Source organism: Palaemon carinicauda, chromosome 8 (genome assembly GCF_036898095.1).
Source record: "Palaemon carinicauda isolate YSFRI2023 chromosome 8, ASM3689809v2, whole genome shotgun sequence".
NCBI lineage: Eukaryota > Metazoa > Arthropoda > Malacostraca > Decapoda > Palaemonidae > Palaemon > Palaemon carinicauda.
This window is the reverse complement of record NC_090732.1, coordinates 50,393,468-50,405,849: the sequence shown is the minus strand read 5'-3', so window position 1 is coordinate 50,405,849 and position 12,382 is coordinate 50,393,468. Positions and strand designations below refer to the sequence as shown.

The 12,382-nt window shown below is 39.0% G+C and overlaps 1 protein-coding gene across 1 annotated transcript; it reads right to left on the bottom strand.

The window, feature by feature from the left end:
• Positions 1-6,624: 6,624 nt before the first annotated feature.
• LOC137645220 (uncharacterized) lies at positions 6,625-8,058 on the bottom strand. The gene is made up of 3 exons (XM_068378040.1): positions 7,472-8,058; positions 7,217-7,420; positions 6,625-6,823 (listed from the first exon to the last, which is right to left on the bottom strand). Exons 1-3 carry the CDS (start codon positions 8,056-8,058, stop codon positions 6,625-6,627), a joined length of 990 nt encoding a protein of 329 aa, XP_068234141.1.
• Positions 8,059-12,382: the final 4,324 nt, after the last annotated feature.

Below are 12,382 nucleotides of genomic sequence, written 5' to 3'. Positions count from 1 at the left end.
AGAGGGTGTACTTTCCAAATGATGTGGAAATGGATTATAATCAGAAGATTCAATGGACAGTTAAGCTGTGTAAACAACACAGGGAAATGGAAGCCTTGTTCAAAGAAGGTAAGAATAAACCTTATGTTACAGTAAATAATTATGAGGCAGTAAAGTTTCTAACAACCATGGTGTTACTAGATGATAGGATTAAAAGTACCAAAGTAATCATATTTGATGTTCCTATATATTTAGAGCCAGATGACTTCTTATTTGAAGAAAATTTTGTGTCGGTAAAGCGTCGTGAGGTGAAGGTGAAAGGAACTATTTATGAGAGACCTCAGCTGTTTGCTTTGATTAAGGGATTTATACCAGAGAAAGTCTTTCTCTCTGGAATTGGATATAGGAATGTTAGTATTTTTAATAAAATGCCAGTAATTTGTTATATATGTAGTTAATGGGGTCATAGGCAGTAAAAGTGTCATGGTCCTTTCCGATGCAGATACTGTGGAAAGAATCATAATTCAAAAGAGTGTATTGCCAAGATCAATGAAAATGAGAACATTGAGCCAAAGTGCTGTAATTGTGGCGGAAAATAATGCTAATCATCATTTGTGTGAAAAGAAACCACAAACAAAGCCAGTAGACACCCATGATAGAGCAGATAGACCAAACGTCAGGCAGAACGAATGTCCAGTTGTTAATCAGCAGTCGACTCCAATCAATGTCTGGGAAGAAAGGCGTAAGCAGTTTGCTCAACGGTCAAGAAATGGAGGTAAGGAAAGTGAACCAAAAATTGAAACTCCGCGAGATCGTTCGGAATTTGACCTGATAAATCGAGAATTGAACGAACTCAGAGAACAAATTGAGGGTTTGCAAAAATCATTTTTTAGTTGGAAAAGTAATCAACTTAGTAAGAATGTATCTGGTGATAACAACACAAATGCTGTACCGAAAAAAAGTATCCCTGGGAAGTGGTAAGGATAAAAATGGAATGTTAAATGAATTTCTGAATATGGGAGATTTGATACTAACTTATGTTAATAACCCTTTGGACGATTTAAAATTGAAATTGTTGCATTTTGTTAGTATATTGAAGGACTAATTGTCTAAACAATGGAGAATAGAAATGTTAAGGTTTTGTCTTGGAATGCTAACAATTTAAAAAAATAGGGTACCTGATCTGCATGCATATATTAATTCTAACGATATTGATGTTATAGATCGGCAGGAGGTAGGAATAAGTGGAATAAGTTTTCAATTGAAAAACTACCAAATGTTTGAGTTACCTGCATATATGAATACGAACTGCATGGGACTGATAATTTATGCTGAAAAGGTTAATGATACTGAGTATCTGCCTGTTAGTATCACTCTTAAAGATGCTATTTTAAATTTGATTAATGTCTATGCCCATCCTGATAAGCTGGTTGTTAACGACTCTCCAGATGTTATTTATGCAGAAGAATGTCTATTGATAGGTGAATTGAACGCTTGGCACAAACATCTTAGCACCAAAGGTTTTCAAAATCATAATGGGATGGTGTTAAACACTTTTTTGAATTCTATAGAGGATGCTAAAGTTATTGGAACTGGTGACCCTACACATATTAAGGGGGGTAGGGTAGATTTTGCAATTATTTTCAACATGGTGGATATAAAAGCAAGTATGGATATTGTAAGCACACTTTTGAGTGATCACTTCGCTATTGAAGTTGTGATACATATTAACAAAATGAGTTTTATTAATAATAGGAAAAGTTATTCTCTTAAAGATGGCCAGCGTAGCTATTTTACGTCTAAAATTAGAACCTTGTATAATGAATATAAAAAAATTGATATAACAGATGAAAAAGTGTTTTATGAAGATATATTGAAAGTGGTGGATTCTATCTTGGGTCCATCTAAGCCGAGGAATTCAATTGGTTCTAATTCAAAATCTAAAAGGTATTATAATGATAAGGTTGTTAAGGGGTGGCACAAGTTATTACGAAAATGACACAGTAACTGGAGTAAGGACCCTACTAATATAAAGAACAAAGAGACTTCGATTAAAATTGCTGAGTGTACAACAGATATAAATCAAAAGGCCAAAAGTAGACAGTGGGACAATTTTTTGAGGGATATTGGTAGTTCAAAAAGCTTGAGCCAGGTCTGAAATGGTGTGAATAAAGTAAAAGACGTTAGAAAGAAAATTAATGTTCAACCAAATCCTAAAGATAAAGCTAATGATCTTATTAACAAGTGTTCGTATGCCTCAAGTCTTTCAAGTCTTCCGAATAATATCCAGAGTTGTTTGAGAAAGAAAAGGTCTATGAGACGGGAGTTGATTCACTTGCAAAGTGCGTTGAACGATGATACTTGCATTACACTCACTAGAGATGAAATTCTGAATACTGTGAAAAGGGGGAAATCCACTTCCCGGGTAGAGATGGCCTGACATACGAAGTAATTAACTGTCTCATAAGCAAGGAAGAGAGTCCTATACTAGATCTGTTTAATCTAACGTATCGAAATGGGAGAGATTGCCAGTGGAGTGGAAATTGGCGTTGATCATTCCTGTGCCTAAGAATAGTGAGGATTATAGGCCCATATCTTTAACTTCCTGTTTATCAAAGATCATGGAACGAATGATCTTAAAGAGATTGATGTATAAAATAGATGGTCTTCTGTCCAATAACCTGTATGGATTCATGAAAGGTAGAAGCACAACAGACTGTGTGAGTCTTGTGTATAATAATGTTAGATGTCGATTGTTTGTAGATCTTAAAGGGACCTTTGATAAGGAAAATGAAGATGTTATTTTAGAAAGTTTGGTGAATAAAGGTGTTAAAGGAAAACTATTAACATGGATTGCAGACTATCTAAGTAATAGAGAGGCAAGTGTATGGTTTCAGGGAGGAATCTGAACAGAAAGAGTTTGAACTTGGTACGCCTCAAGGTGGAGTATAGAGCCCTGTACTTTATAATATTCTTATGTACAATGGAGTTTCCTTTAACTTTTTTAGGAATTCTCAGATTCTCGTCTATGCTGACGATATTCTGATTCAATGTGTAGATGAAAGTAGTTTGACCAAGGTTACTGACGAACTCCAGTGTTTGTGTGTACGTTTAGGGTTGGTTATTAATGAAAATAAAACTGAATACCAATCAAGAACTGCCGGTGGACGAGACTTCTTATTGAATGGAATGAGATTGGAAAAGGTGACTAGTTATAAATATCTTGGAATGTATATCAGTTTTAGTAATGTTAAAAATCAAATCACTCATGTCAAGAATATATGTCTCTCTAGGCTATAACCTCTAAAAGTGTTATTTAATAGAGGAAATGGTGTTGGTGGTGTACCTGTTCTGAGGTCAGTATATCTAAGCACTGTACGGAGTATTATTGACTATTCATCCCCAATATTGTCGTCTTATTCAGAGAAGAGAAGGATATTAAGCCATTAGAGGTTGTGCAAAATGAAGGAATGAGGATTGTTCTTGGTTGTGCGAGGACAACAAGAATAGAAATCATGAGAATGGAACTTAGTATTTCGAGCGTTACACACAGAATTCAAGAACTGATGGTGATCTCTGCCTTGAAACTCATAAGGGGTGGTGATTGTAATCTAAAGTCAGCTGTAGATCAATTCAGATCTTGCTTTGCTAGAAACTTTAGGATGAATGCTTATACCAAAAGACTTTGTCAAATGCTATTTGAATACAATACAATAGATTTTTGTGTACCAGTACCACGAAGCATTGATATGGAGCCATGGCTTAAGAAAACAGTGTCTGTACAAATAGATAAATTAGATGGTAGGAAAAAAGATTTTCATCCCCAAGAATTACAACAGTTATTTGTTGAAAAAATATCTGGATATACAAAGAAAAATGTTATACACTTTTACAGTGATAGATCTGTCAATGGAAATAGAGCAGGGCTGGCGCAGTTATAAGAGAATTTTTTGAATATGGCATAGTGTTAAAGAATGATTGTTCAAAAGGATTGCTGATAGGAGTTCATGTATGACAGCAGAACTTTATGCAATTTATGTTTGACTTGAACACGCACTACAAAAGAAGAAAAGTGTTTATGGTTTTGTTGATATTCAAAGTGCTTTGTTTGCCTTAAACAGTAAAATGTCTACTGATGATTTAGTCTTAAGATGTAGAAAATGTATACACCATATAAATTCATTTGAGTGTGAGGTAAGTTTTATGTGGATTGCGTCTCATTGTAGTATTTACTTTAATGAAGTTGCTGACTGTTTGGCTAATGATGTATGTGACAAGGAGATTATAGAATACAATTGTATATTAAGTATTTCTAGAATAAAATCTGAAATAACAAGAGCGAGAAAGCAGTGGGAATTTGAATGTGCTCTCAAGATAATGAACAATGGCAGCAGGAGCATGAAGCACTACGATGTTGTTGTGAACAATACCATTTTTACTTATGGTAGAGTTTCACCCCGATATGACTCTTTTATGATGAGGTTATGGTTTGGATATAGATACATTTGGGAGTATGATAAAGGTTCTGAAGGAATGTCTTGCAAATTATGTAATAATGTCAAATCACATACTTTGTATCATTATATAATGGACTGTAATGGGTTGAAGGAATACAGACATTGTAATATTAATGACATGTCTGAGATGGTTTGTTATGTGATAAATAATAATATGGTTAAGGGAATCTTGGATAAATTTTCAAAGTTTGAAATACGTTATTGATTATTTTTACAATGTCCGAAAATTTGTTAATTATTCTTTTTACACCATTATTTGTTAATTATTCTTTTTACAACATTTGTAAATAAAGTAGTTGTCTCATAGAATTTGCAAGATACTGTTGAGTGGGCTTGTCAGCATGCTGACATGTTCCTTTTGATGTATACTCAATGTCAATAAATGTTTTGAATTTGAATTTAAATTTGATCCTCCAGAAACTTAAACCTGTCACAACATAATTATAAGTGTAAACAGTCTGTTAAAGAACGACTCAACAAGCATGAACATAAATAAGTAATTTAAAGAAAAAATAACCGTCACTGGCTCTAAACAATACTTACAAAATACTCAAAATACCAATGAACTCCATTTACCAAGTTGAAAGGAAACTAACGAAATACACAGCAGGTTTGCACTGAAAACAGCAGTTACAATTCTAGACCATGCATAGAAATATTTGCTTGTCAAAATTAAGCATTCCTATAAATGCATAAGTACAAATCACATTTATAATATATGATATACTTTCGAGTCTATTGATCCACCAAAAGTTACTAGTATTTTACCGTAGAACAAACCTCCTGTATGTCTGAAAACCATTATATTTAATTAAATGAACGTAGTTCAATACACTCACCGTCTGATATGTACCGGATATCCCTAAACCAAATAATAAATATTTTATACAGTGTCAATAAATACGGAATTATAGACAGGTCTCTACAAGAAGAATCATATCCACTATTGGACGTGGGTAGATGGTTGGTTTACCATTTATGATGGTACGCACTTCAGCTTTCCGTATATAATCGTCGGAACCTTTCAGAGGATTCATTATTACATTGGCCATTGGGTACGACATAAGTTTTTGTCCTTAAGTAAGACCACATTTCCTTTGAAGAGATCACAGCGATGCTCGATCATCTTCTGACGGTGCTGTAATAATGGTAAATACTGCTTTCTCTAACGAGACCAAAAGATACTGGAAAAAGCTTGTACACGTTTCCACTCTGCAAGACACAAGTCTCTTTCATTGAAGTCTTCTAACTGATCCGATGTGAAAACATAATCTCTCTTGTGAGTTAAAAACATAGTTGGTGTTAAGAATAATGGGTTTTCTAGATCTTTTGACACAGGTACTAGAGGCCTGGAGTTAATTATAGCCGACACTTCTGTCATGAACGTATTTAGTACGTCACGTGTTAGGCTTTTTCCAGTATTGTGTAACAACATGGATTCTAGTATCCTCCTGGTGATGCCAATCATCCTTTCCCATGCTCCTCCTATGTGAGAGGAATGGGTTGGATTAAAGATCGAGGTAGTACCAGAATTGTACAAGAAGTTCCTGAAAGGTCCATCCTTGACGTTAATAGAGTCTATTCTCAGCTTGTCGACTGCACCAATAAAATAAGTTCCACGGTCGGAACGGAATATATTCACTTGACCTCTTAGATATATAAATCATCTGACAGCATTAATTAAAGCCGTGGAGCTCATTCCTTCAATAAGCTCGATATGAACGTCTCTAGTTACTAGGCAAGAGGAAAGTATAGCCCAACGCTTGGAGTTAGCATATCCACCACGAGTTCTACGTGAAAAAATTGTCCATGGTCCAGAGGCATCTACTCCTACATTTGTAAATGGATGTGACGGTTCAAGACGATCCTCTGGTAAATCAGACATGATTTGACACTCCGTCTTTCCTCTTAGCTTGCAACATGCCACACACTTGTGAATGAATAATGAAATCAAGCGTTTCACTTCAACAATCCAGAATCCAGCGGATCTAACTGCTCCATCAGTGAAGTGTTTACCCTGATGTCTGACTTTACTGTGGTAGTGTCTGACTAATAGCATTGATATATGATGACATCCTGGTACAATTATGGGTTTCTTTTCTTTCAAACTCAAGTCAGAATTGAATATTCAGCCTCCTTCTCGTAGTATCCCTTGTTCATCCAAGAATGGGGTGAGGTTAGCTATCTGACTGCACTTTGGTACTGGTTCATTTGGCTGAAGACAGTCAATTTCCACTCGGTAAACTTCCAATTGTACTGACCTTATGATGAAGTTTTCAGCGTTGATATAAAAGTCCACTGAAGTTAAAGACTGTGCCTTTACTGACCTGTGTGAATGACAGAACCGCTTAAAAAAGACAACTTCTCGTACAAGTGAGGCCCAAGTAGAGAAATGTAGGAATCTGCCTATACCTATATTGTGCGCAAGTGTAGCCCTTTTTTTTTTTTGTCCACATTTATGCAAACTTCCTTATCACTGTCTGGATCCACAATCTCAGAAGCTTCCTCCTGTTGCAAAGTAAGATGCTTTGGTCCAAATAACCATTTTGCTATTGAGAATTTTATGATCTGGAATCAGAGAATTTTCTGATGCGCTCCACTCTGTTTGCTACATGGTGTAGACACTCCTGATTTCATTGTTGATATAGCCTAAGACAACTTTACTGTCTGTGTGGTACTTGACTGTTTCTATGTTTATATCTAGGTTTTCTGTGACTCACTGTGCAATTTCTATAGCTAACACATTTGCACATAATTCCAGACGTGGAATGGTATGGCCACCCGTCGGTGCAACCTTTACTCTCCCGAGAACAAAACCCAAACTGGGTGTACCACTGATGCTGGTTGTACGGAGGTATGCAACAGCTTCTATGGCTTTTTTGGATGCATCAGAGAAGACTTGAAACTCCTTGGAGATAGTTTCACTGAGGTAAGGCACATAAGTATGCGGTATGCGTAGCTTTTTAAGTTCCTACAGGGTGTTTTTCCAAGAAATCCACTCTGTGGCTGTCTTTTCTGAGAGGGGTTGGTCCCAATCAACAGTCTCTGGAACTAGCTTTCTGAGTAAAAGTTTATCATATATTATGACTGGAGCTAGGAATCTGAGCGCATCATAGATGCTGTTAACTGTCAAAAGTATTCCTCTCTGTGTTATAGGTTTATTTTTAGAGGACAACTGAAACAAGAACTTGTCCGTATTTACATCCCAGCTTAATCCTAGCCTACCTTGTAAAGGTTTACTGTTGGCCTCTAGATCTAGGTCCTTCAGGTTTGATGCCAGATTGTTGGCTGGAAAGCCTTTCATTAATTCCTCAGAATTTAAGGCGATTTTTTGAAGCCTCAGGTTCCCATACATGGCTAGTGCCTTTTGTATGTCTTTTATGAGATTGATAGCTTCCTCTTTTGTAGTGCATGATGTAAGGTCACCGTCTGCATAGAAGTTTCTTGACATAAATTGTGTTACCCGGTTGCCGAAATCTTTTCCTGATGCCTGAGCAGTTTTCTTGAGTCCGAGCATGGCAACGGCTGGTGACGGACTATTTCCGAAGGTATGAACTCTCATGCCTTATTCGACAAGGTAATTTTCAATGTCATTATCTTTATGCCATAGGAATCGCAGATAGTTGCGGTGGTTTTCTCTTACCAGGAAACAGTGAAACATGTGCTGGATATCAGCTGTTACTGCAACCATTTCTTTGCAGATAGGTATAAGCACTCCTAAAAGATCATTGGTTCGTTTTGATCCTGTCAACAAGACACTGTTAAGCGATACTCCATTACATTTAGCAGAGGAATCAAACACACCTCTGATCTGGTCAGGTTTCTTAGGAGGGTAGACACCAAATAATTTTAAGTACCAGCACTCTTCGTGATCTTTGAGTGGTGGAGCAAGCTCTACATGGTTATTGCAAAAAAAACTTACTAATGAATGTGAGAAAGTTTTCCTGTTTTACCGGGTTTCTTTGCAGACCGGCATCTAATAGCATGGCACAATGAAGAGCTTGTTGTCTTTTGTTAGACAGAGGCGGGCATGGTACACAGAAGGGTAATGGTCCTACCCAACTTCCGCTGGCATCTCTCACAAATTCATTGTCCATTTGCTTAAGGAATATTTTATCCTCATAAGACATTGCTGGCTTGTCATCATTCTTTGTTTTCTCAAATATAGAGAATGCGTATCCTGTTTTATGAGATCCGGATAGTTTTCTTTGATTATCAAACTTATTGATACATAGTTCAAACATTGATGGCTATCCACTTGGTAAAATGTAGGTTAATTTGATATTAAGTTCAATTGGAATGTGTTGCTTGTTGATACAAGTTTCTCCTATAATCACCCATCCAAATTTGAGCTGCTGAGCATATGGAGCTCTTTATGGACCAAAGAGCTGGTCAATCCCATGGTGTGCCTCTATATTATCTCTTCCAATTAACACTAGAATTTGACAGTCATCATCGATAGGTGGGATGTTGTCTCTGTTATTCGTCAAGTGAGAATAATGCATTGCGACTTCCGGTGTAGGAATTTACCCCGATTGTGGGGAATGTGATCACAACCTATGAAGGTCAGCATATCTAATCTCATGTCACCCTGTATTGATTCTAAGGCAAAGCTTCTTCCTCTTCTGCCTGAAGCAACTACTCTGCCAGAGCATGTTAATAGCGTGTAGTTTTCTGGGTTGCCCATACGTTGAATAAACTGAGGAAGTTGTGTGAGGGGAGAGACCGATTACTTTGGTCATCAATAATGGCGTACATTCGCACAACCTTGTCTGGACTGTCCTTGTGGAGCACCTTCAGTGGGAGTATTTTTGCACATGATTTACCCCCATAATAATCCTTGCAGATCTCTGTGTAAGAAGAGTTGACTAAAGTTGCCTTAGTTTAAGCCATTTCTGTAGGCTCCCCGCTGTGAGATGCTTGGGGAATGTCCTTTGATAATTTCCCTCCAATAACATGTAGTGCTGTAGCATGTTGTTTGCTACCACATTCCTTGCAGGATATCTTGGCATTGCAATTTCAGCTTATATGTGTGGTTGATTCGCAGCACTTGTAGCATACATTACTTTCCTTCCGTAGTTTTTTATGTTCTTCTATAGACTTCACTCTGAACCCACGACATTCATCTAATAGATATTTAGCTTTGTGAAGACTGCATATGTTCTCTTGTTCATTAGAACTTTTGGGTTTTTGGTCAACTGCTGTCTTACTGAAATTTATCTTGGTGTTGAACTGATGTACAATCCTTGGCAAGGCCCCTTTTGCTGATAATGGAATATTCGACTCAAGGTCGGGTCCCGGGGCGTTCTTTATCCGACTCATTTCTCTGATAAAGGAGGTGAAATCCTTGAAGGGAGGAAAGGCAACATCATGCTGGGATTTATACCTGGAAGCTCTCATCACCCACTTCTCCTGGAGTCCATATGGTAATTTACTGACGATAGGTTTGATCCTGGAGGAAGAGTCAAAGTAGGCAAGCAAATTTCTGAGATTTTCCTTATAGTATTCTATTTCAGACAGAATATCAGAAAGCTAATACAGGCGTTTGTTGTCTTTATTCGTAAGTTCTGGAAACTGAGCCAGTTTGTTCTTGATGGATGCTTCCACCATTTCTGGGGTGCCGTAACGCTCATTTAGTCTCTGCCACAGTCTTTATAAGCCCCTGCTAGGGTTGTCTGCATTGAACAATCTCATACTGATGGCATACTTTGATGACTCAGCTCCTAGCTACTTGACAAAAAGATCCAACTTTTCAGAATCTGACACCAGCAATTCCCCGATGATGCACTTAAAACTTGCTTTCCATAACTGGTAGGATTCTGACCGGTCAAAAAAATCAGTTGGTCGAGAAAATAATAAATCTTTGCGCAAGAAGAATTTGGTTATTTCTAATGTAGGACTGGTATTCTGGCTGTAATTTACATTAGCCACAGGAACGTTTGCCATCTGGTTTGTGGCGAGGAACTCTGGTGTACTATTCTGTTTTTGACTAAAGATAATAGGTCTCAGTACAAGAGCAGTTGTAACTTCTGGAAGTGCTGAATCTATTGGTAAGACAGTAGGTACCACAATTAACAAAAGAAAAGAAGACAGGTTGATGAAAGTTGCTGTCAGTGCGAGGGGAAGATATGAAGGATAATATATAAAAAAAAAGAAAAAATGTCGTTGCTATATACAATCGTGTGACCTACAGCTGGTACATGGCTCCCCCCCCCCCCACAAAAAGATTAAATACTGTACATGTTAAATAGGGCGCCTTGATCCAGAGAGGCGAACTGTACGCGGGTCATCTGGCAGGAGATAAGCAGGTTTTAGACAAAAAATTAAGACCCAGTCTTCTTTGCCACGAATGTTTAGTAGGAATGCTTTCAGATTGCGGCGGATCACAAGGAAAGGGCCCGTGTAAGGGGGCTTTAGTAGCGGTGGTTTGCTAGTGTCGTTACGTAGGAAGACGTGCGTTGCAGAGTGCAAGTCTGTCGGTATGTGATGCTTTGCTGGGGACTTGTAAGCCCGGCAACATGGAGTAAATTTTCCCACGACATGACATATGCGCTGGAGATCGTGGGAGGAGGTTGCAGAAGGAAAAAATTTTGCAGGGATGATCAACGGGTCCCCATACACCATTTCAGCTGCTGAGACGTCGAGGGCATCTTTAGGAGTGCTCCATAGTCCCATGAGAACCCAGGAAAGCTGAGTAAACTAGTTGGAGTCCTTGCAGAAGGACATCAAAGCTGCTTTGAGGGTGCGATGAAAACTTTCAACCATTCCATTGGCAGCGGGGTTGTAGGCCGTTGTCTGATGTAGGGTGATGCCCAGGAGATTCGCTAATGACGTCCATAATTGAGAGGTGAAAGTGGTTCCCCTGTCAGAAGTAATATGCTCAGGGATACCGAATCTTGAAATCCATCCAGAGAGTAAGGCAGATGTACATGAGGCGGACGTTGCAGTTTCCATGGGAATGGCTTCAGGCCAATGAGTGGAGCGGTCGATGACGGTAAACAGGTAACGATGTCCTTGTGATGTGGGTAGGGGGCCTACAACGTCGACGTGAATGTGTGCGAAACGACGCTGAGGTTGAGGAAAGGTGCCCACTCCTGAATCCGTGTGTCGATGTACTTTGGAAGTTTGGCAAGAAGTACAGGCACGGACCCAATCCTTAGCATCCTTAGAAATGCCGTGCCAAATGAACTTTGCCTTCAGCAGCTGTGCAGTAGAACAGCACGAGGGATGTGAAAGGCCGTGAATGAAATCAAACACCTGTCGGCGCATGGGAGCAGGAATCCAAAGTCGCGGTCTACCAGTACTGACGTCACAGAGGTAGATCGTGTTGGAGTTTTCGAGCGGAAAATCCTCCCAACGGAGGGACGTGCAGGATGTCCTACAAGCTTGATACTCTGGATCCTGTCGTTGAGCTTCAGCCAGGGCGTTGTAATCCAATCCCAGTTGAATAGCGGCCAACGTGTTTCTTGACAGGGCATCAGCAATGGGATTCCTTTTCCCAGGGACGTGTTGAAGGGTGCAATTGTATGAACCCATAGTGAAGAGATGTCGGCATTGACGGGCGGACTAGGCGTCAGACTGTTGAGTGAAGGCGTGCACCAGAGGCCTGTGGTCTGTGCGAATGACGAAAGGCGTACCTTCTGAGAAATGGGGAAAGGGACGGACAGCCAAGTGCACTGCCAGCAATTCGCAATTGAAGGTAGAATAACCCGATTCTGCCTTGAACAGTTTTCTGCTGAAGAAGGCCAATGGGTGGGGCGAGCTGTTGACCACCTGTTTGAGCACTGCCCCAAAAGCGATACCGCTGGCATCGGTGGAGGGAAGGAGAGGGGCATGTGGGATGGGAAAACTAAGAGTATGAGCGATTGATAGGGCATTCTTTGCGT

Excerpts from the sequence above, each read along its gene's own strand:
- LOC137645220 (XM_068378040.1), bottom strand. The coding sequence starts at position 8,058 with ATGAGAGTTCATACCTTCGGAAATAGTCCGTCACCAGCCGTTGCCATG. Across the intron at positions 7,421-7,471 it reads ATTTCTTGGAAAAACACCCT|TGAAACTATCTCCAAGGAGT; the intron begins GTAGGAACTTAA and ends GCCTTACCTCAG. Across the intron at positions 6,824-7,216 it reads TTAGCTATAGAAATTGCACA|GTCAGTAAAGGCACAGTCTT; the intron begins GTGAGTCACAGA and ends TCATTCACACAG.